Raw genomic sequence first — 25639 nt, 5'->3', positions numbered from 1 at the left:
AATCCTAAGCAAAAAGAACAAAGAAGGCTTTATAATCCTAGATTTCAAGTTATACTTCAAAGCTATAGTAATGAAAACAGCATGTGTTGAAAACAAAAATAGAAATGTTGACCACTGGACTAGAAGTGAAGATACAAGGAACAACTCCATGTTCCTTCAGCCATAATTTTTTACAAAGAGGCCAAAAACAGCTGGAGAAAAGACAGCCTCTTTAACAAATGGTGCTAAGAAAACTGGTAATCCATATGCAGAAGAACAAATCTAGTCCCATATCTCTCATCCTGTACTAAAATCAGATCAAAGACTTAGATACAAAACCAGTCACTGAATCTACTAGAAGGCAGAAGAGGTAAAACTCTTGAAGACATAGGCATAAGAAGGACTTTTTGACACCCAACTGCACAAGAATAATACCAAGAATCAACACAAGGGATTGTATCAAATTTAAAAGTTTATGCAAAGCAAAAGAAACAACTAATAGAATGAAGAGACAACCTATAGAATGGGAATGCATTTTTGCCAGCTATTCCTCAGACAGAATTGGTACCTAGAATATTTATAAAAAATAAAGAACTCCCCCATAAAAGACCCAATCAAATATCAGCAACTGAAATGAACAGACATTTCTCAAAAGAAGAAGTACAAAAGGTAAAAGTATGAAAAAAATGTTAAATATCTCTGGCTATTAAGAAAAAAACAAATCAAAATGACATTGAAATTCTTTTATGCTATTAACAATGTCTAATATCAAGGTCTCAAAAACAACAAATGCTGACAAGGTTGTGGGGGGAAAGGAGCTCTTCTACACTACTGGTGGGAATGTAAATTAGTACAATCATTATAGAAAGAAGTATAACGATTCCACAAGAAATTAAAAATAAAATTTCCATTTACCCAGCTCTGTCTCTTTTGGGTATCTTCATAAAAGAGTTAAGGTCATCATGTCAGAGTAATAAGTGCATACCCATGTTTATAGCAGCACAATTCACAATAGCTAAATTATAGAAGCAGCCTACATGCATAACAACAGATGACTGAATAAAGAAAACATGGCACATATATACAATGGAATATTACTCAACCATAACAGGATAAATGAGTCATTAGTAGGAAAATGGATGGATCTTGAGATCATAATGTTTAGTGAAGTAAATTGGACAAAGAAAGATAGAGATTGCATGGTTTGTCTTATATGAGAAACCCAAAATATGAAGAAAGAACAAAATAAAAGAGAGATGGCAGGAGATAGATCTTGTGAAGATGAGAAGGACCTGGGGAAAGTAAGATGAGGAGATCAGAGAGGGAAGAAGGGCAGTAAAAATCATCGAGATGCAATAGATATATGTACCCATTTCCTAAAATGAATGTAATTAATATGTATGGCAAAGATACACTAACAATAAAAATAAAAAGTAAGTTATACTTGTATAATAACTAAAGCAATCACTAAAAAAAATTTACACAGAGATACACTATAGATGAAGGGATTCTAAAAAGATGCTCAAGTAACCTGCTGGAAAGAGAAAATGGAGAACACACAGAAAACTATAACAAAATGGCAGATTTAACACTCACATCTTAATAATGGCATCAAAAGTAAATGTAATGCCGGGTGTGGTGGTACACGCCCGTAATCCCAGCACTTGGGAGGCTGAGGTAGAAGGATGGCTGTGAGTTCGAGACCAGCCTGGGCTACATAGTGAGTTCCAGATCAGTCTCAACTACATAGTGAGACCCTGTCTCAAAAAACCAAAAAAAAAGAAAAAGAAAAAGAAAAAAGTAAAATGTCACCAAAGAGAAGACAGAGATGGGCAAAAATTACTTTTAAAAAGTGATTCAACTTAAGATCCTGATGAGATAACTGACATTGTGAAATGGGAAGAAAGGACTAAAGGTGAAAGGAAGGTGGGATGGGTAGGGGAAGGGTAATAAGGGAAAAGAAAAAAATGTGAGAAAATGAAAAGATGAAAATAAAGTGTCTGTCATGCAGAGGTACAAGATTACAACAATGAATTTAACTGTATTGTATCCCTAAAATGTACCAATAAACTCAATTAAAAGTGATTCAACTATACTGTCTGCAAGAAACTACACACAACTGAAAAAAAAAAATCTGAAAAGGTTAAATATTTTAAGATTCTACTTATACATTCTTGAAATGACAAAATTATAGATATGGGGAAAGATGAGAGGATGCCAAGAGTTAAGGATGATGGTGCTAAGAGGAGCATGACTATAAAAGGGTAGTAAGGTGGGAGATCTTTACTGTGACAGAATAATTCTATATATTGATAATAGTGATTATACAAATCTACATATATAATAAGGTGATATATAACTATGTACAAACAATGTACCAATGTTAATTTCTTGGTTTTGATTTTGTGCTGCAGTCATGTAACTACTGAGGGAAGATGACTGAAGGGTTCACAAGAACCCTCGAACTTAACAACTTCCTGTAATCTAAAATTATCTCAAAAATTAAAAAGTTTAAAAACAAACTGCCAGAGGTCAAATCCAGGCTACAAAACTTCTAATTAAACAATCTGCGAATCAGTTTTGTCATCTATAAAATGACAATAACAGTATCTATTAAGTTATGATCAAAAAAATACATAAAAGATGAAAATGAACTATTGATATATGCAACAATGTGGACGAGTCTCAAAAGCATTACAATAAGAAAAAGAAACCAGACACAAAAGACTATATATTATATGATTCTATTTCAATGACATTTTGGAAAAGGGAAAAACTGTAGGGTCAAGAAATCACACTGGTTTCCTAGAGCTGGATGTGGGAAGAGTCAACTGAACCATACCTGTGAGTAATGAATTTTAGTATAATTTCAAATTTGAAATCATGTTACTATTCTGCATACATATTCAAAAATAAAACTAAACCAGTAACAATGAGAGAGACCTAAAATGGAATGTAAACAAACCAAACCAATGTAACTGACAATTTCAAATTACTATGATAGCCAAGAGAAGCAGGGGAGGGAATAATGGAAGAAGGCCTAATCAAAATACATTTATTATAAACTCAGTCTAGGTGGGGGGTTAAGAGGAGCTGCAAACAAATCTTGAATTGTTGTAGGCAAAACCAAATTGAAAAACATTCAAAATAAAACAGTATCCAGAAATGCATGTAGGTAGCTTTTATTTCTGTACATTTAAAAATCCCATTAAGGGAATATCTACAAAGTAAAAATGACAGGAATTAGAAATTATTTTCTCATGAACATGTTGATACACATTTTGTCAAACTAATTGACTCACCAATTTCTTACACTGGTTATATTCGATGTTTAATTCAAAGAGAGGGAAGTATTGATTTTATTTATAGGCTTTTAAAAGTTCCACCCTTTACAAATTATCAAGGGACAACCAAAATTATATTTTTGTCACGGACAAAAACTTCAACTCCAAGCCATAATGTTGAATGGAATTGGAATATTTTCTTTAGAATTTCATGAATAGGCAAATAAAAGCTTATCAGAATGCTTGTATTTTCTTTTCTCTCTCTGGAACATCAACACCAATATATTGCTGGCAGCTACTATATTAAAAATAAAGTATATTTTTACTATCAAAAATAAAACAGTAACTCACCCATATTATTTTAAAATGCCAATACTATGAAAGATAAAGGCTAAAAATGATTTCAAGTTAATGCAGATTAAATTTCCTGAATTTGGTAACTAAACTGGATTTAAAAAGAATACCCTTATTCTTATGTAATAGACATCGATTCATTAAGGAAAAAGCAGCATAATGTATGTAACTTCTTTCAAAGTTTTCACAAAAATTAACTAAATAATATTATATGTAGTATTAGATATGTATGTGCTAATATACAGAGAAACTGCCTCAAAAGAGCTGGGTTTTTACAATTAGGAGAATGAATCTGGAGCAGCAACAGGAGAACAATATTCATTTTAATTTTTCTTGAGGTTATGTGGGTATGATAGAAGAACATAATCTCAATTGAGAAGGCTAAAGAAGTACCTCAAAATCTCAGAAGATACTCAGTTATCAACTGAGGCAAAGACAATAGAAAGTATCCAAGGTGAAAGTTATCTGTTCACTTGCTGATAACCCAAAGTAAGGATTTAGGGGGGAGAGAAGAAGTAGGAGACTGGGTTTAAATAGATTTTCAGAAATCAGAAGATTGTATCTTGGTGATAAAAAAACTAAAGGTGAAAAAGGTAAAAAAAAATCCCAACTATGTGGGAATCAATACAGGTAATCTCAAAGCAGACAGTCCTAGCTCTAAAATTTCTAAAGCTGTTTGGTAGTAAGAATGTTCCCAGAGAACCTTCTCTAGAAAGCCTTTCCAAGTCTCCACTGCCAGGTAGGTACCCAAATGCCAATATAATATATCATTTCGCCCACATTCGATAAAAGTTGGTTAAATGAGTTTATCACTCACTATAACTTGGCTAGATTAGATATGAGAAAAATAAACTGGATATCAACTTTTGATTTCTTTTCTTTGTAGTGGAGGAAACTGAATCCAGGGCCTCGCACATACATGCTAAGCAAGCACCCTATCACAGAGCTGCATCTCCAGCCCAGAGTTTAATTTATGGAATAAGTTTCTGAAGTATTTAAAACAAGGAGTTGGTTTAAGAACACAAAGTAGAGATATATTCCTAGTTAATTTTGGTAAATATGCTTACTGTACAACGAGTTGCTGGCACACAGTTCCATTCTCTGTTATCAGTTCATTCAGCTTTAATTCAAGGTGAACTTTACCCTAGAACAACAACAACACACAAAAAAATTACAAACAGTAGTCTATTTTGCTGAGAAAATACTAATTAGTTTCAAATGGTACCATATTTAATTATCCACTGACCATTAAGCACATGGCTTTTCTCATAATAAGTACTTATTAAATGACTAATAATCAATAATTAAATAAAAGTTCTGAAAGTTAAGAAAACAGTCAAATTCCTGTACCAAACATGGTATTCAAATTTAAGAATTTTATGCCTGGCTCAGGAAATACTTATATACCTCAATTATAGATTAAAAAGAAAGAACACACGTTAAGGAAATTCTTAATAAAATTTAATTACAAAATATAGGATACTTTTTACAGAAAAGATAAACCAGCAATAAGGACAGAGGCAGTATCATTTAAAAACAGACAAGTCATATAATCTTAGACAATAAAATTAAGTTAAAGCCTTTAAGATCCAATTTGTTAATACTTTTATCAACTAAGCAAAATTTATGTGATTTTTAGTATGTTTTAAGAGACAATGGGGAGTCAGTAAGAATCTACAGATGTCTGAGTCACAGTTACTTATCAGAAGCATATGATCTAGTAAGGGAAGACAATAAACATACAAAAAAACGTGGACAAGAATACTGATGCAAAGATAGGACATAATAAAAGAGTACTTTGTTAAAATGCAATTAATAGGTAGATTTTTTAAAAGAAAAACAAGTTCATAAGGGAACAGAAAAAATATGAGAAAATGAAAAAATGGAAATAAAGTATTTGTAAATAGGGAAGGAAGGAGGGGGTGAAGGGAGGGCAGGAACAAGGGGAAAAACTGAGAACCAAGACTTGTCATGTAAAGGTACAAGATCCCAATGATGAATGTAACTGTACTGTATACCTAAAATGAACCAATAAACTCAATGAGAAAAAAAAAATAAAGAAAAACAAATTCAAAGAAATTCAAGTTGTCAATTCTCAAGAAACAAAGGCTCTGCCTGCCTCAAAAGTGCAAGGTCCTGAGTTCAATCCCTGGTACTAAAAAAACAAGAAAGAAAGAGAAAGAGAGAGAGAGGGAAAGAAAGAAGGAAAGAAAGAAAGAAAGAAAGAAAGAAAGAAAGAAAGAAAGAGAAAAAAAGCAAGCAAGCAAGCAAGAAAGGAAGGAAGGACGGTAGGTAGGTAGGTTTAGGAACAATGTAATCTAGAGCTTGGTATCTCTTCTTTTCCGTTGATGAGCAATTTTAAACTGGTTAAAAATTTGTGCTACATTATCTCCACCCATCTGACAAGACAAATTCCCACAGTGCCAAGTGGAGACTCCAGGGGTATAATGTCTAGAGACTGATGATGTGAGTGATTTCATCAGAGGTGAAAAAAAGTTTACTATTTAGTCACTGTTCCTCTTTAGAACAACCCCACCATTCTTTCAGAAATTCTAACTGGAATCACCCTGTTTTATTAGAGCTTGTCATACAAGAATGAATTTAAGGTCCACCTGCTACAGAGTTCAGAGTTACATACATACTAAGTGAGGAACAATAAATACTGACAGAGCTTAATATAGAAGGCTACATGTAAAAGTTAAGTTTATCAGTGGTAGCAAAATTAGCAATTAGGGGCCAGGGATTTAGCTCAGCAGTTCGGTGGCCTGCCTTGCAAGCACAAGGACCCGAGTTCAATCCCTGGTACCCCCCCAAATTAGCAATTAGGTGGAGCTGGAACTAAATTAAGTAAATTTTCCACTAAAAATGTAGGCATGAATATTCTTAAAAATTATATTACATAAAAAATAGATATCATGTTACTCCTACATTTAATATTCACAAACTCTATTCTTCCAGAGTGACTTTGAAGGTTCATGACATGTGGTAATTTGTAAAACTACTCAACTATAATTTTAAGTCACGTTATCTGTCATGCCATCATGTGTATTATTACTTGGCTAGCAAGGGAACTTATCCAATGGCACAAACATTTACATCTCAAAGCAGTTTTACTTTTTTTTTTTTGGTATCAGGAATCAAACTTGGGTCTTTATGCTTGTGAGGCAAGCGGTGGAACCACTGAGCTAAATCTCTGGCCCAAATTTTACTATTTTTAAATGTATGCATTTTATAGTAGAAATTGTACACTAACAAAGCACTCCCAACTATCTCTTAGAAAATGTCTAGGATCTACTCTATTTTTAAAACAATAAAAACTATTAAAGCAGAGTAGAAAAAAGAAAAGTCTCATCACTTTATTCACAACTAATGTCATAGTGCTCTCAAGTCTCAATGGAAAAAAAAAAAAGATATATAACGAGATTCTACCAGAATCATTATTACTGAGAAAGAGCCTACCTAATATGTTTACTACTCCTATTGACTGTAAACAAAAACATTCCTTTGGTAGTATGTCAATGATAACATAAATGTGTATTAACTTGGCCAAGAAAAGTGTAGGGACAGAACAGGGACAAAAGTGTAGGGACAAAAGACATGCTTCTGCGGTGGAACACTAAAATTACAAGGCTTGTCAGTTAAAGAAATTATATAATGTCTCAACTATAAAACACTACCTCACGGCATATTTTAATATGGAAGTATGATACTTAGTAAACAAGTTACAAGATAGAGTGTATAATGTCAATTTGTAAAACAAAACACACACACACACACAAACAAGATCATCTACCAAAATAATGAAGTTACCTTTGGTAGGTAAAATTTCAGATTTCCTTTTTTACTTTAGAATCTTAAAGTTTTACTACCAAAGTGTCTATTTTCTAGTAATTTTTAGAAAAGCAAAATGAACAAAAATTTAAAATTATTTGGAGCTGCTTTTTAGTGTCTATGAACATTTTAGAAAAATTTAGTCTCCCTATTTTCACACAAAGTTTTAGTTCTCCTTATATCTGTCATCATCTTATACAAGTGCATTGTAGCAAGATAAGTCTCCCCCCTGCAAATGTAACATTTTCTAGCCTCCCTTGAAGCTAGGACAGCGGCTAAGTAAACTGTATAATGCAGTTCTGATAATAAGAAAACAGAAGATGCTGGTGCGGTATCAAAAATCTTTTTTGAAGGAAAAAAATCATCCAGGGTTTCAGATTATTTTCAATACACTGTATATTTCCCTGTTCACTACTAAACATGAAGGAAGACCAAAAACTGCAAAAACAAGGGGCGGGGGCTTGCAAAAGGTTAAAAATAAGAGTAAAAAGTACTAATATTTTTTAAAAGTAGAACAAAAAATCAGCAGCTGAGAATCATAAAATGAGTCAAATGAAAATTTAGATCTAAGTAATAAAATAAACAAGATGAAGATGTATTTAGATTGGTCACAGCGAAAAGAATACTGGGGAAATGAGAGATGGGTCGGTCAGAAAATACTGACAAAGAGCAGAGAAGAAGAGCACAACAGGCATATGAGACATGGTGAAATAGTCTATTACTCATGTGACTAGAATCTGAGTGGACAAAGCCTAGGCTAGAAAAAATGAAGATGAAGAGAAAATTGCTAGGAATTTCCCAAAACTGATAAAAGACATCAAACCACAGATCCAAATCTCCTAGAAACACACAAGTAGAATATAAAGAAAATCAAACCTAGGCACAGTATTATAATACTGCTGAAAACAGAGGATTAAAAAAAATCCTAAAAGTAACTATAGAAAAGAGAGACATTACCTGCAAAGATAATAATAAGACATTGAGACAAAACTTCAGTACGTTGATGATAAATATGCAATGCAATTTGGTCCACAAACACTTTCTTATCATTCAATCTTCTAAAGGAGGTTCATTAATAGTAATATATATAGCTTATATATACCAGATGTTGAAAGATTAAATATCTGGCAACGTTGTATACTTTCAATTTAAAGTACTATAAAGCAGGGGGCTGGGGATTTAGCTCAGTGGTTCGGTGGCCTGCCTTGCAAGCGCAAGGACCAGAGTTCGATTCCTGGTACCAAAAACAAACAAACAAACAAACAAAAATTATAAACCAAAGTCTTTTGGGGGTGGGAGTAACAGGGATTGAACTTGGGACCTTGCACTTGCAATACAGGCAGCAGAATCACTGAGCTAAATCCTTGGTCCTAACCAAATTCTTAAAAGGATTTTAATTTATGTGAATTTCATAGCATTTATTATTAGGTTGATATTATATACAACTATAATATCACATTAGCTTTCTATTAAAGTGCATTTTAGGGAACTCATATTACTCTGACATTGCCTGAAAGTTTAACATACATGTATGCTGGTTTTAATTAATTTTACAAACATTTCAGAAAGAGCCAGGTATGGTGATGTACACTGTGAACCCAACTATTTTGGGAGTCTGAGGCAGGAGGACCATAAGTTCAAGGTCAGTGTAGACAACTGAGACCCTGTCTCAAAGTGAAATGAAAAGTACTGGGAAAGTAGTTCAGTAGTAGAGTGTCTGCCCAGCAGGCTTAAGGCTCTGGGTTTGATCTGTAGTATGGAGGTGGGGGGTACAGAAATATTTAAATTTTGCATTATGCATATTTATGTATTATATAAAAATACATGTAAATTTTTGCAGTTTGGGAAACTCAGATAAATAGAGGTATTTAGGCAAAATTCAATGCATGCACTTAAAATACTTTAAAATCTAAACATTTAAAAAGTTATAAAACATATTAACAACCTTTCCATGTAAAAGAATTACTATGCTTCAATTGATAAAATAGTTTATCACTAAAAGTTATAAAACATTGTATTTCTGACACAAACTGTCAGATGAAAATAAAATAAAGGTTTTACTTAAAAATCTCTATTAAAGGTAATTCATTATGGGGAGGTATGTTTTTCTTTTTAAGTAAGGATTAATATGATCTAGATTCTCAGTCCTGTTATTTTACCTAGCTTTTTTTTGAGGGGGAGGGCAGTACTGGGCCTTCACACTAAGCTGCATTCCCAGGCCCCCCACCCTTTAAAGTACAGGGGATTGAACTCAGGTTCTTGCGCTTGCGAAGCAGTGCCGGGACCACTGAGCTAAATCCCCGGCCCCCAGCCCTTTTTTATTTTATGACAGGATCTCAGTACTAGGCTGCCTAAAGTACTAGGCATTGCTAAGGCTGGCCTAAAATTTGTAATTCTCCTGCCTCAGCCTTCTGAGTAGCTGATATTATAGGTGTGTGCCACTCAGGCCGGCTACAAATGCAAATTTATGAATGAGGTTTTCTTTAAAAAAAATAAGGTAATAATGTAATAGTGAATTATGCTTTTATATTTATTATGTCTTAATTAGGAATTAAATAAATGAAGGGATTATTAGCTATAATCACTGTATTTCTTTTTCTTTTTTTTTTTTTTTTTGGTGGTACTGGAGATCAACCTCGGGTCCTTGTACTTTGCGAGGCAAGCTCTGGAACCACTGAACTAAATCCCCAGCCCTCTGTATTTCTTTTTAAATGATTGCTTAAACAGGCAAAGCAGAGTCCATATTTAAAAAGCTATAAAATAATCAATAACTCAGGCATGATACAGAAATTCAAGATAAGCTTGTTGGCAAAGACTAAATAATTGCATTAAAAGGACATGACTGACATTACTTCTGGATTTACTGCTTGAACAAGTTGGATTAGACAAACAACTAGTGAGAGCAACAGTTTCTGCCCATGGAAAACGTGGTTTAATTAGTTTATGTAAAGTATGTTTCTTATCACAAAAATAAAGAAAAACACAACAATTTTTATAAGTTTTGGGATCTAAAAGCATGGCGCCAGATCACTGAAGCCAAAAGAGGACTTACAGAAGAGGTGCTGGCACAGTTCTTACTAACATCACCTGTGTAGCAAAGAATATAAAAAAGAGGTCTGGAGATATAGCTCCTTGGCATTGTGCCTGCCTCGCAAACAAGCATAAGGTCCCCAGTACCAAAAATAAAAAAAAGAATACAAAAAAGAATATATGTGGAGTAGAGTAACAACCAGGACCAAAAACTAAGGAAGAGAATGCTTCAAAATGGAAGAAGTGGTCACCCCAAAGTATATTTGCTAAAAGGCCAGTAACAGGATTGAAAAATGTCCCCTAGATTTTGTGACACAATGTCACAGGCAAAGGAGCCATTTGTTCTTTCTTTATGACACAGTATTGAAGTCTCAAAGCAGATTCAAGTGACCAAGAAGAAAATGGTTGACTCAAAGGAAGGGGAAATTGCAAAAGGTATTTTAAACCAAGGGAAAAAAATTTAAGGTAGAAAAATAACTCAAAAACTACTACTATCTTGAACTTTTGAAAAGAAAATTTAAATAACTGTTAACATTACTAATAGCAACAATTAAGCACCTTAATTCATGGTAATTAAGTTACTTCATGGTAAGAAGTTAAGCTCTTAAATTTTCAGCAGTTTTAGTACAAACCTATCTTACTATTTTTGGGATTTTTTTTATATAGGGCTAAATTACACTTCTGCATGTTACTTCTCTAGAACTCAAAACCAAAAGGAATCCTTCATACTGAGGTTCTCATTTCACAAACGATCATCAGGCAACAGTAGTTTAGCAACTATTTTAGGTACAAATGCCAACTAGTGATACAGTTAAGAAAAAAAAGAATCTCCTTCATCTGAGGTAGAGATATCAATCATTTCTTCCACTCAACCCCTTTCTCCGGAAAGATAGATACATAAATCCCCAAATATAAAGCACTACATAGACTTTTCCTCTAAGCATATCAAATTAGATTTCAGTGTACATCTGACCCAAGTTCAGCCAAATTCTCTAAATTGTGAGTAAAGAGTCTGTATGGTCACACAACTTCAAAAGTTAGTACAGCATTTTTTAGCTGTCAAAAAGAGAGTGGATTCAGAGTCAAGGAGAGGAAGAAACATACTCTCCTGTGACATTAAAAAAAAAATAAGAGGGGATCTTATCTTTAATTTTTTTCCCTTTTATTTTTCATGTGAAGTCATTAAAATGAGAAAGATAAAGACAAAATATTAACTATTCAGTCTGCAAAATGGAAGGCAAAGAAAAAAAACCACTATGCAGTAAACAAATGCCTATACTCAATGAGCACAATGAATATATATATATATGAACTGAATCAGTGGGTCTCGGTTTCCACATACCTCCTGCAGTATCCACTATTGTACTGAATGAAGAACTGAAAGTTTAATGATATAGTATATATTTTTCACTCACTATGGCCCCAAATGTAAATAAACAGTTTATGTGTTGGTCATTCAACACCACTTTACTGTCTTGGGGAAATTATCTTCAAAAATAATTTTAATTTATGTAAATATTTGTTGTCAGAACCTAACCTCTACTACCAATGCAGCCTCTCTGCAAATGTCTGATAACTTTCTTTGCTCACACTGGCTATACTGAAGTTCCTGAAATTACATTTTTAAGAAGCCCTCTAGGAACTGTCTAATCTCCCTCCCTTTTGAATAGACTTCTGTTCCTTATTATTTACCTTCTACTATACATGAATGATCCTCTTGAGCTGTAAAAGGCTTTTTATGACTAACAGAACAGAGTGGTAAAAGGTAGTAAAACACTGTAGTTAACAGACTTAGAATCAAACAGATCTCTGCTGGAATCTCAGCTCCACTACTTAATAGTTCTGTGACTCTGGAGAAGTCATTTTAACCTCTATGAATCTCAATTACTTTATCTCTAAAATGGAGGTAATACCACCTTCTTCCTAATGCTAGTATGAAGATTAAATGAGGTAACATACATTAAACACTAAATATTAACATTAAATATGAAATACTGTGCTTGATACACACTGTTATAAATACTAAAAGTAACCACTACTGGTACTAGATTGAGTTCAATCTATATATGGCTTTCCCCCATGGTCTCCCTCAACTGGCCTTATTTCTTCATGAAAATTTGATAAAATATTTACAAATGAACAAAAATTAAAAAAGAACTGTAGGGAGGGGTAAATAGGAGGGAAGGGGAATGGGAAAAAAACAAGAACTAAGTTATATCATGTACAGGTTCAAATTCCCAATGATGAATGTGATCATAATGTACACCTAAAATGTACCAATAAACTTAATTTTTTTTTTGTTTTTTTGTTTTTATATAGGGTCTCACTAAGTAGTTGAGATTGACCTGGAATGCATTATGTAGCCCAGGCTGGTCTCCAACTCACAGTGATCCTCCTGCCTTAGCCTCCCAAGTGCTGGGATTACAGGTGTGCCACCACGCCCAGCTCAGTAAAATTAATTTTTTAAAAAAGTAGAACTGTATTAAATTATGGTTTACTTTTCCCCTTTCTAGACTCACAAAATTAATTCAGTATTCCAGACCAGGTTTGGGGCAAAACAACAATACTCCCAATAATAGTGTATCAACCTGAAAAGTACTGTGTATCCCTCTCCTAAAGTACTCTTTCTTCTAAAACCTATTTTAAATAATGGGTAAGTCTTACTAATTATCATTTAAGACAAAACAACTTTAAAGGTCAATAACTCATAGTTATGAAAATAACCTGTAGCAAACATTACATCTAACAAATGCTGTTTCCAGAATTTTCATGTTTCAGGAATGAGATTTTCATATATGCTATCTAATAAAAACTGTGTCCCAATATTAATCTCTAATACCATCTCCATGAAGTATACATAAAATATTCTATATAGATTTCTACAAGGGGTGATCAAAATATACAGTGAATGTTTAAATTCTTAAAATTTATTACAGTAAAAGACAATGTTATTATTTCCCCTCAAAATACTCCTTCTTGCTTTGAACACACTTATCCTATCATTCCTGCCACTTTCTGAAGCAGTTCTTCTGGAAGTCCTCTTTTGTGTCTTTACAAAGTATGATAAAAAAACACAGTGAATGTTGCTACCAAGTGCCATCCAATGGAAAGGAAAGCTCATAAAAATATCACAGTGTCTCATTTACCTTATTAACTAGATCTGGCACTGTACAACTTGCAGCTCTTCCTCAGCATCAAAATGATCACAAAAGGTAAATGTTTTGAATGAAACTCAGCACATTGAGGCAAACACAACAGGCAACTAAAGACATTAATAGGACTTCCACAACTGTTTCAGGAAGTGGCAATAAATGATAAGTGTGATAAGTGTGCTCAAAGATAGAAATGTATTTTGAGAGGGACTAATGGCAATGTGCCTTCTAGCATATTACATTAAAAAAAACCACAACACTTTAATATTCACAGTATTCATCAATCACACCTCACACTTTCAGCACCAGATCCTTAAATCCTTTAGCAAATTTGCAACAATCATAAGAGAAATACACTTAATAAACTAAATATTAAAATAATACTCAAATTTCATTTTAAACCAAATTTTCAAAGCCTTTTTTTATCTTGTGTTTTGTTAAAACTATTAGATTATCAAGTTTTTCATGGCGGAATGTATGGGAAGGGAATTAAATCTTGTATGAAAAAATGAACAAAGAAAAATTTTTTAAAAAGAAAAACTGTTATTTTACATCTTTCACATCTGCCTTCTGGTAAAGGCACATAAGGCTAACAGGCACTACCTTGACCACTGGTAAAACACACTTTACATTTGCAAAACGGTTAACAGCTTTTAAAGTACTCTTAAGTATGTTCCATTTGATTCTTAACAACCATTTGAGCCAAATAAGGCAACTTTTATTTTCATTTTGTAGAAATGAAATTTAAAGCCATTGGAATAACCACATAGAAACAATAGGACCTAAATTTTCTGACTTCTACTCTAAGCCCTTTCTACTTGCTCATTACTTCTCAGTTGGATCATTAACGATGTTATGTAATTGGGATTTGAATGACTATGATCAAATGGAAAGAAATGAACACTAAACTGGGATACAGTGGATCAAATAAGAAAAGAATCAGTTATATTTCATATTTAAGAAAGGATTTTGGTTCACAACAATTTAATATTTTGAGAATTTAATCACAAAGAATGCTCAAGAGATTATGAGGAAATGGAGACACAGGCACTTTATTTGAAAATTATTTGTGGGTGTGCACACAGCACTTTTTCTTGTCTTAAACTTGTTTGAGTCACAGTGGCAAATTGTAACTTCTTTTAGAAAGGAAGAATTCTGTTTACAGTTATGTCCTCAGGAAATGGTTTCATAATCTTTACCATATTTTACAAATAAATAAATAGGATTATATATTATATATATTATATGCATATTATAAATAAAAGATTCCCTTTAAATGAAATAATTTCTAAAACAGAGCAACTCAAAACTTTTCAGAAACAAATAGAAACTGCAGCTTACATAGTTAAACATATGTATCTTTACTCACACATAGAATCTATAAAAGGTCTCTTATTTTGGCAAAAGGAAAGAAGAGACTAAAAGGAGTAATGATATCCTTAAAAATACAGAGATAGTTCTGAACGACAGGATGGCTGAGTAAAGGGATGAAGGCTCTATATGGTGGGTTTATCAGGCAAGGTTTGATAACATCTTCCTAGGTCTAACTTATTAGAGGGTGAATGGAGCATCTTTGTGAGAATAAATAAAATCACTTTCAGGGATTCTCCTCAAGGTCAGTGTTAATAAAACATAATCTTTCCCTTAAAACTTTCCCTCCCTCTTACAAAAAAAACCCTAATATTTGCTATTGTGACTTGAATAGTAGAACTAAGACAGGGGGAAAAAATGTTCTCCCTAATCTCCTGAAACACACGTGTAGTATCCTTGAATTTATATGGCAAAGCCATTTCTTTTCAGCTGTATTACCTAAAGGTATATAACATTTGGTGCTAGAATTTAAAATAAAGTACAACAAGAATTTCAAATAAGGTTCAACTACATGAACTAGAGTAATTTGTTTGTTTTTCATTAATTTTCTGTGTGTGACAATCTCCTACATTACATAAGTCTTAATAGTTACCTGAACCTCTGAATTGGAGTCAACAGGATGCAGTGAAAACCAAGTTTCTTTGCCACTATGGTTACACAAGTCTTCTTTTTTGATGGCTACTTTGCCTATAGAATATAAGTAAAACAATATGAGAAAATATATTTTGATAATCCTAAGGCTTATTAGCTTTACATATAATAGTTTGTAAAAATAGAATAATTTGTACTTACTGATACAAATCAAAGATCCATTTATAAAGTTTTTTCCTATAATCTAAAGAATGAAGAAGTAGCTCATTTCCCCTTGGGTTATTTTGAATCAGGAAAGTACACAAAAACTCAGTTGTATTAATTTACATGCAACCCCATTTTTTAGTACTTACTCAGATGAACATTTTCACCCTCAATATATTCAGTCTAAAAAGCAACATATATGTAGCAAACCAGTCTTCCCACTTCTTTCCTCTTACTCTTTTTTTTTTTTTTTTTTTTTTTTTTTTTTTAATTTTTTTTTTTTTTTTTTGGTACTAGGGATTGAACTCAGGACCTTGAATTTATGAGGCAGGTGGCAGAACTACTGAGCTAAATCCCAGCCCCACCCAGTTCTTTAAAATTGTGAATGAACTGTAGGTTCTGGTTAATTTTGAGCAAATATATCTCCATAGAGTAAGAGGATATAATTTCCAATTAAGTGAGGAAGGAGAAATAGTATCATACATCACTAACAAAATTTAAAATAGACTTGAAAAATATTTTATTATTACAAATTCATTTTATCAAAACATTACAAACATTGACTACATTGTTTCAAGGTATACAAAAATCAAAGCTCTTCCCTAAAGAGCTTATATCTCTCTGGGAAAAATACCATCCAATGAACAATGAGTAATATGAGAGGAAGAAACAAAAACTGTTCATATTATAATGAAGTATTTGCCATGTTGGTACAAAGCATTTCCTTCCTCAATTCAAGTTTAAAGAAGCAGATATAGTTTTGCATATGACTAACAATTTATTGAAGATTCTACACAAATGTCTCAACAAAGGACATACAGTAAAGTTAAAAGCAGTTCACTTTCATTTTTTCAAATAAGACTTTTTCATTTTAAGTGCTTAAATTATACCTCATATCTTTTTACTTATGATATACCCTGATCTTTAAATTCAACATTTGATAACAAAAACTATTTTTCTAGAAGTAAACAACAGTGATTGTTTGCACAACTATTAATATGTTAAAATAAAAACCACTGTCATACGCTTTTATGTCCACTTGACACTTTATTCTGAAATAATTTCAAACTTGGAGCAGTTACAAGAACAGTATATAAAACTTTCATATTCTTTACCCATATTCCCTTATGTTAACATTTTACGATATGTTAACATTCCACTCCCCATTCTGACATATGAGATTCTTTTTCTGAACCACTGATAACCAAGTTGGAAATATGTATACTTTTAAAGGGTAAATTTTATGGTATGTAAAATTACATCTCAAAGCTGTTATTTAAAATTTTGATAAGTTTATCTTACCACTTTGAACACACCAGGAAGACCACCTACCCCATGTGTAATTCTAAGAAAAACATTAAAATACACTAGAATTTTATTAGTCACAACTGCATTAATATTACAACCTAAAGAGACATACTGAAAATTCATCAATTATATGTATTAACACATGAAGTTTAAAGCATGAACAATTTTAAGTTAATAAACTATCCCTCACAACAATTATGAATCTTTCCAAATTTCAAAAAATATTCTGGATGCAATCTAATGTGCAGATCAAACTCTTCACACGAATATATGGCATTTACAATTCATTCTACTCTTGTAGGCAGTGGCATTAGGAAAATATACTTTAGTTCTTTTTCGGTGAAATTTAAGATACAAATGATGGGGAGACAAATTCTTCCACTATTGAATATGCAGATTAAAGCCAAAAACAGAATTTAAGCACTGACTGAACACCCAGTATTCCTTACACTGTTGAAACAAATTAATTCCTAAATCATATAAATGTTTTGACATATTTTATCTAAAAACTGTATAAAATTTCTAGCAACTCAATGTAGTATCAGGGACAACTTAGGACACAAAATTGTGACAAAACAGTCAATGTTATAAATGATGATTATTATAGTTCCAATTACCCTGGACTCCACCTAAGATAAAAATATGTGGCAGTGCACATCTGTAATCCTAGCTACTCAGGAATCTGAGGCAGGAAGATGGCAAATTTGAGACTACCTGGGCAACTCAGCAATGCCCCATCTCATAATAAAATTTAAAAACAAAAGGGCTGGGAATGCAGCTCAGTGGCAGAGTATGTGCATCGCATAGGTGAAGTCCTGGTTTTAATTCTCAGTATTAATAAATAAGTTTATTTAAGGTAATGCATAATAGCTTGATATTAAAAAAATACACACACACAGGGAAATATATCTATATATTCTGTAGCTGCAGCACTTAAGATTCCTCACCTTTTTAGCACCTTGGTAACTAGGTATCTTTGTGTGCCCCGCTCCCCAGAAAAATGCACAGAGAACCAGCATACAGTTTTGTGGGGATTCTGTTTATTTTTTTTCCTGTGCTTTTTTTTTTAATGGTAGCAAGTGTTTATATTTATTGAAGGTAGGAAAAAAGAAACATGCTGCGCAGAGTGAGTTTGGGCCAAATAAAAGTAGGGGGAGGGCCAGGGTTTAGCTCAGTGGTTACGCTACCTGCCTCAAAACACAAGGACCCAAGTTTGATCCCTGGCACCACCAAAAAAAAAAAAAAGTAGGGGGAAGGAGTACGCCCTACAGTATGAGGGTAGGCTATTGTGAAGGAACACAAGAGCCCTGTGATGGGGACTGAATCCAGGGCTTGTGTAGGCTAGGTAGGTGCTGTACCACTGAAATACATCCCAGACCTGGTGTATAATTTCATTAAAGAGAGTTTACTTATCATCCAGACACAACAACAGACTATCAGTGAGGATGTCGTCTTCAAGTTCCATAACTTTTAGTTTCATACATAATTTACACATATGATATAAAGTAAGTCCTCAACTTAAAAGAAGTTTTAAAAACTTTTATTTACAGATTAATTGGCCTGACTAATTCATTTCTTCATTCTATAAATTATCACACTGGCACAATGTTGTAAATGGTGATATGATGTCCATGTTCCTCAAATAATGACTAACCAATAATTCTTCTAAAAACTACCATAGAAATCCATCTGTCCTATTTATGATTTACGACTCACAACTCAAATCACTGGAAATATTATAACTCTGTCACAGGTTCCTTCCCAAAAGAGAATCTTTTCAACCTCACAGGTACATTCCAGAAGCAAGTACCTTCTTCCCCTTATTCCGTATTTTATGTCATTAATACTCAACACCAAATAAGAGTTCAATGGAAACTCTTTTCTGGCTAGCTACATAAATAAGTCACCTGGTCTGTTGAAAAGAACTTGCGATTTATTATAGCTCTTATTCTTAAGTTCCTTTTAAAGATGTAAGTTTCTCATACGTAAAGATTTAGTTGCATGAGGCTAGGTGGCCTGAAGAAATAGAGAAGAAAGAACACATGATCTTAAGAAGCCAGAAACTGTTAAGTAAAAATGACAGGAAATTAAAAAAAAAATTGAAGTTATTAGTGGGATAACTACAACAGATCCAGTACTTTATCAGGTAATATAACATATGAAAAAGAAATATATTTCATCAACCCTAGGGAATAAAAAAGGAAAAGAGGAGTGAGGAAGAGAGGATAGAGACAGGAGAGAGAAAAGAGTAGGAGGGCTAATGAGGAGGAAGTATGAAGAAAGGAAAAGAGAGGAACAGAGAAGGTCAGGACACATTTTTGAAATGCAAATAAGACTAAGGAAAAAGACCTCATGATGCTTATTTGTCATTTTGAGGTATCATTAGTTAGACTGGCAGGCTTTAACTGTAAAACATAGATAATACAAGGAGCACTGAAATGACAGAAAAGCCAGCACTTGTTGAACATCTACCAAATAATAGACATTCTCACATATTTTATTTAATCTTTGTAACAAGTCTTAGAGGTAGAGGGTATTATCACCATCTTATAAATGAGAAAGTATGAACATTTAAAACCCCGCCTACTAACAAGTGCTGACAACATACTTTGAAACCAATGTATGTGGCATGTACCTTCTTTTTTTTTTTTTTTTTTTTTTTTTGGTACTGGGGATCGAACTTGGGACCTTGCACTTTGTGAGGTAGGTGGCAGAACCACTGAGCTAAATCCCTGCCCCTTCATGTACCTTGTGAAACAGACATTAATTCTATAAATTAGTGTCAATTGTTACTTATTAGCTGTGTCACTGTGGGTGAATTATTGATCTTTTATTATTTTGTGCCTCTGTCCTCCAGATTTTTTAGTTTAGCGTTCCTTTTGAGAGAAGTTAATCCATTATTTCATTAGCCATGAAATCACCAACCACAAAAAAGAAAAAAATTTACCCAGGGCAAACCTCCTAACAAATCATTTAAAGGTAATGTTTCATTTCCCCACTGTCCTGACAAACAGCAGAAACCGTGTATGTTAAAAAGCAAACATACACAGCCACCCACACACCCACACTTGCAGATATTGCATTAGTTCCTTAAAATCAGACAAGGAGAAGAAACACAAAACGAAATAAAGGAACTGTGTGAGCAAAGAAACCACCTTTGTCTCTAAGTAAAAAAAGTATTCTTAGCTTTCTAATACAACTTTTAAGCACCAGTTCCTTGCCATCAGTAAATACTGTGTCACTGGGTCCCATATTTAGCTACAATGAATTCTTAGAAATTCCAACCTTATACAAATCTTGTTCTTGCTTGGACACTAGTAATGACTAAAAGAGTATATAAAGTAATGACAAGTATGACTGCTTATTCAAGATAAAGTAGACCAGCAGCCTGATCAAATTCTGGCAGTCAACAATGGAAACTCAGAGCTAATGGCCATACTTAGAAGTATTAAGTGTATGGGGTTTAGGTGGATGCCTTTTGGTCTCTGTGACAGACTGGTGTAGCAATGGCCTCTAATAAATGATGCTTCCTGTTATCTCAGGGACTGTGTATCCACTTCCTGCACTGATACTGAGATTGGCTATGTGATTTGCTTTAGCTGCCCATGGGACATCAGCAAATATAATGGAGGTACACACTTAATAAAAACCTGTGCACTATTACATGTTCTTTCAGAACCCAGAGACCATGTTGAGAATAAAGGACCAGCTAAGGGCCAGCACCAAAGTCAGACTATCCAGCACTGGTCAGCTTCCAAGATTAACTCCTTAGTGAACACAGGTATCACTTAATACTAATGCTTTCAATCTACACCTCTAGCTCTTCTTTTCTTTAAACTTCAGATCCATATTCGTAGCCATTAACTAACATGTCCACTAGGGTATTCCCCAGCAATACAAGTTTAACTTGTTTGAAACTGAAGTCTCTCCTACTCTTTTCACTCCCAATAAAAGTGAATGATTCCCTATGTTCCTTATCTTAGCTAAGGACACCCAAAGAAACAACACTGTTTCTGTTGTTTTGTGATAATGGGGATTAAACCTAGGTCTGGTGCATGCTAGAGGCAAGTACTCTTACCACTGAGCTTCATTTCCACTTGTATATATGTAATGTTTTTGCAGACAGGGTCTCACTAAATTGACCAGGTCTGTCCTGAATTTTAGCTTCTTCTGCCTCAGTCTCCCAAGTGGTTAAGTTATCGGCCTCCGTCACTGCACCCAGCTAATATTTTTACCTCTTCTCCTTCTCATACCTTCTCAACCCTCAGTCCTATTTGAAAACCTCTGAGGTAAATTCTTCATCTTCATTTCCATTGTTACGACCTGTATTCATCTCTTTTGTTAACAGCCTCCTTACTGGTCTCCATGCTCTAATCTCTCACTGTTCTAAATCAACAACTTCCTACTGACTATAACTTTCAAACTATAAATTCAATATATATAGATTACATACATTAAGTATAATATGTGGTATGTATATACATATCATAGATAGTGGCATATACTTAAACTTTTCAAAATCATTGTCTATAGGATGAAGTTCAGATTTTTTGGCTTTTGAGATATGAAATGTTTTTTAGGATCCCAATTTACATTTCTAGCTTCACCTTCTATCATCTCTTCCTAAGTAGTTTATATACTCATAAAAATACACCACAAATAAGATTCACTGTTTCACCCATTTTTGCCCATCCCTATCACCCGGTAACTCTTCTCTCTTTTCAAATGTAAGAAGTCTCTGTTAATCTTCGACCAAAGTTAGTTATTCTCCCTTTTATATTCCTATTGCAAAAAAGTGGAACATTCTTAAGAAATGCTCTGAAATCTGAAACTTTGAACACTAACATGACATTCCAAAAGTTTCAGAGTTTGGATTTTCAGACTAGAGATGCCCAGCCAGGAAAGTCTATAAAAATATTCCAAAGTTAAATTTGAAACACTTCTGGTCACAAGCATTTCAAAAAGTGATACTCAACTTGTATATTACAATACAAGTCTGCCCCTCTGATACCCTGGAGACATTCTGAGCCTTCATCATCTTAAAAGTCTGATCCTTCTTGTACCCCAACAAAGTTTAACAGAATTAAGTATGATGCCTTAAGGTTGATCCATAAATAAAGGATTGCTAGAAACAAAAAGTCTGCATGTAAATCTAGAAGTAGTCAGAAGGAGAATGACATTTAAAAAGATACAACATGATGAAAATGTTTTTTCCTTGTCTTTCAGCAAGTTGAGAAAGCAATCAAGAAAGTCAAAAGTGACCCATAGGCAGATGAGGATAAAAGCTAAGACAATAACTTTTGTGACAGAGAAGTAATATTTGTAGGCATCTATCTGAAAAAAGCTAACATACCTAACAAATAGGAATGCTGAAGATTAAAAGAACATCAACCGAGCCAGGGATTTAGTTCAGTGGTTCTACTGCCTGCCTCACAAGCTCAAGGTCCTGAGTTTGATCTCCAGTACAAAATAAATAAATAAAATAAAATAAAATAAAAAATAAAAAAATCAAGGAAAAGAAAAATAGGTAAAAGAACAATTCAAAGAATAAAAAACATGTAAAAACAAAAATCTAAAAAATTCAACTTTTCTTAAAAATCAAAAAGACACAAATTAAATTATTATTTTTCACCTGGCAATTTTTTTCCAATGGTAATAGCCAAGAACAGGCAGGGTATGGTAAAATTGTTAGGCTCATTCCATTCTCAGGGAACTGTAAATCAGTACAACATTTCTAGATGTCAGTGTAGAAATATACAGAAGAAATCTAAAAAATATTCATAGCCTTTGACTCAATATTTTCACTTCTAGGAATTTATCCTAAGAAAAAGGAGACATGCAAAAAGTTGTGTAGAAGGATATTTGTTCACAGTAGCACCATTTAAAGTACCAAAAATGTGGAAACATAAATGTTTACCAATAAAACATTTTAATACAAAGGACCTTATGCAGAAAATATTTTTGTAAAATATAAGTGATACCCAGGAAAGATCACTGTATGATATTAAATAAAAAGGGAAAACCTGAATAGTAACACAGTAATATAGATATAATGATACGAATGTAAGAAATAAATAATGGGAAGAAATATGCCAAATGATCAACCAAAGCTATTCTTAGGCAGTCATTATAAGCTATTAAGAACATGTTAATAATTGTGTAATAAAAAAGTTTTTTAAAGGTTATTTAATTTGCCTTAAAATAACTTTTGCAAACGCAAAAAGGTTAGAAAAATGAACAATCAGATTATAGAAATCTAAAAAAAAAAAGTTTTAAGCACACAATGCATACAGATCATCTGTTAAGGAGTTTAACAGCAAAAAGAGAGACACTATAAGTTAGTTAAGAGAATAAAGTCAGATACACCTTAATGTTTTAAACTGTAGAAGACTTGAACATGTTTCAAATCAGTATGGAGATACAGAAATGATGAAATTCAGGACACTAAAAAAAGAGAGGATAATACATACAAATTAGACCTCTGCCATGAAGCAATGACCATGAATGTGACACATAATGCAGCCAGTTTCATTCTACATTCAAATATCAATTCCAGTCTTAAGATAATTAATTAAGAAACATATTTATTGGTCAGTAAATACAATCAGGGAGAAAACGTATAATTAAAGTTAATTATCACTTCTATTAGAAAAAAACCTAAAAATAGATATTCCTCAGATAAATCAATTATAAAAAATTATTTGAGACTTTTAAGTACTTTCTGAACATTTACTAAATGTAAGACATTCTGTGAGACACAGTTCCTGCCTTCATAAGTACCACATTTGTTGTGGTTGGATCTAAAATGTCCCCCAAAAGACTTAACGTTCACAGGTGGCACTTCTGGAAGGTGACTGACTAGATCACGTGAGTGCTGTATTCATCCCTGAACTAATCCATTGATGAGTTTCTAGTTGAATGCGCTGTTAGGAGATGTGGGGCCAGTCAGAGGAGGTGAATCATTGGGACATGCCTCTGGATGACATCTCTCCACCTAGCTCTTGCTTTCTGCTTTTTGGCTGCCATGAAATAAGCAGATTTGCTCTGCCACAGCCTTCTACCACGATGTTTCTGCCTGGGAGCCAGTCAAATATGGACCGAAACCACTAAAACCATGAGCCAAATAAACCTCTGGTCCTCTAAGCTTTGGTATCAGGTATTTTGTCCCAGAGACAGGACAAAATGAGTAATATAACATTTACTTAGAGAATCTAGATATTAAATGATGAACTAAGGAACAAACATAATGATTACTATCAAAAAGGAATAATCAAGTAGTACGGAAACATGTTACAGGGAATCAGCAAAGGTCCCCCTGAGGAAGTGTCACACAAGCCAAACATAAATTAAAAATCAAATTTACAAATGAACACCAAGTTCATTTGCAAGAAAAGGATTAGAAGAAAAGGTTTAGAAACACTGAGGATGTACTATTCTACAGTTTTCAACATTTTAAACTTAGAGAAAGAATGTTTTAATTAAAAATAATTATGACTAGTACCCACCTATACGAAGGTCTCTTTGTAGAACATTCTTATCATAAACATAGAAAGACAAATACTGGAAACTCCTTGGAATCTCAAAGTAAAATTCCTCACTAAAAAATGGGCTAGAGAGAAAACAGGAGAAAGTTTGTTACTCCAAATAATACTGAATAATTAAATAATATATTATGGTAACTAACAATAGTAGAACTAGTAATACTAAGTATTACCTTCAAATTTCACTTTCAATAAAATCAATAAGGTAATAACTAAAACTCCACAGAAAAACTTCAAGAATCCTTAAAACTAATTCTCAATACTAAGTTTCAGCTAAATCCCGTATAAACCAGATTGAACTCAAAAGGCCTCAGTTTTCAGGATGAGTTCTGAACAAACAGCTTTTCAGGACTCTTATGGATAGAACACACAATAATTACCATATCTGAGGATGATCACCTAAAATGAACCTACATGTGAGCTGAGAATAGTGTCATTCACACCATCATCATCTAAGAAATTAGTAAATATATTAAGCTATATTAATCACAATGATATGTAACACTTAAAATGGGTAGTGTTATACAAAATGTTTACTTTTAAAATACATTTTAGAATTTGAAACAGGCTATTTTTAATCAATTTCACAGAGGTACAAAATATGTAAAATAAAATCCAATTTAGTAACATAGAAGTTGATGCCCCTTTGATAAATTCGTAAACCTGTGAAGATTCCACAACAATCACAATATAGGACACTGTTACCTCTCCGGAAAGCTACCTTATGCCTCTCTGCAGCTACTTCATCACACCTGCTACAGGAAAACATTAATCTAATTCTGATTGCTACAAATCTATTCTACCATTTCACATACATGAAATCGTATATGTATGCTTGTGTCCTGCCAGTTTTACTTGGTGCCAATGAGATTTTTCACATTACTGCTGTGAAATATCCCATTGTATTGCACAACTCATTCTAGTGATGGCATCTGAGTTGTTTCTAGTTTGGGCCATTAAAAATAAAGCTGTTGGGCCGGGCATGGTGGCACAC

The 25639-nt window shown here is 33.3% G+C and overlaps 1 protein-coding gene across 1 annotated transcript in view; it reads right to left on the bottom strand.

Moving 5' to 3' along the window:
- Rasa2 (RAS p21 protein activator 2) overlaps positions 1–25639 on the bottom strand; it is a 203036-nt gene that overhangs the window by 75088 nt on the left and 102309 nt on the right. Inside the window, exons 3-5 of the mRNA XM_019205121.2 lie at positions 24610–24713; positions 15594–15688; positions 4685–4761 (exon numbers count right to left, since the gene is read on the bottom strand). Coding sequence (XP_019060666.1) covers positions 4685–4761; positions 15594–15688; positions 24610–24713 — 276 coding nt within the window. The remainder of the gene's footprint in view (positions 1–4684; positions 4762–15593; positions 15689–24609; positions 24714–25639) is intronic.

This window comes from Fukomys damarensis, unplaced genomic scaffold (assembly GCF_012274545.1).
Source record: "Fukomys damarensis isolate Sample0158 unplaced genomic scaffold, DMR_v1.0_HiC HiC_scaffold_37, whole genome shotgun sequence".
NCBI classification, from domain to species: Eukaryota; Metazoa; Chordata; class Mammalia; order Rodentia; family Bathyergidae; genus Fukomys; species Fukomys damarensis.
Note: the sequence above shows the minus strand (reverse complement) of the source record. Positions and strands in the feature narration are given on the sequence as shown.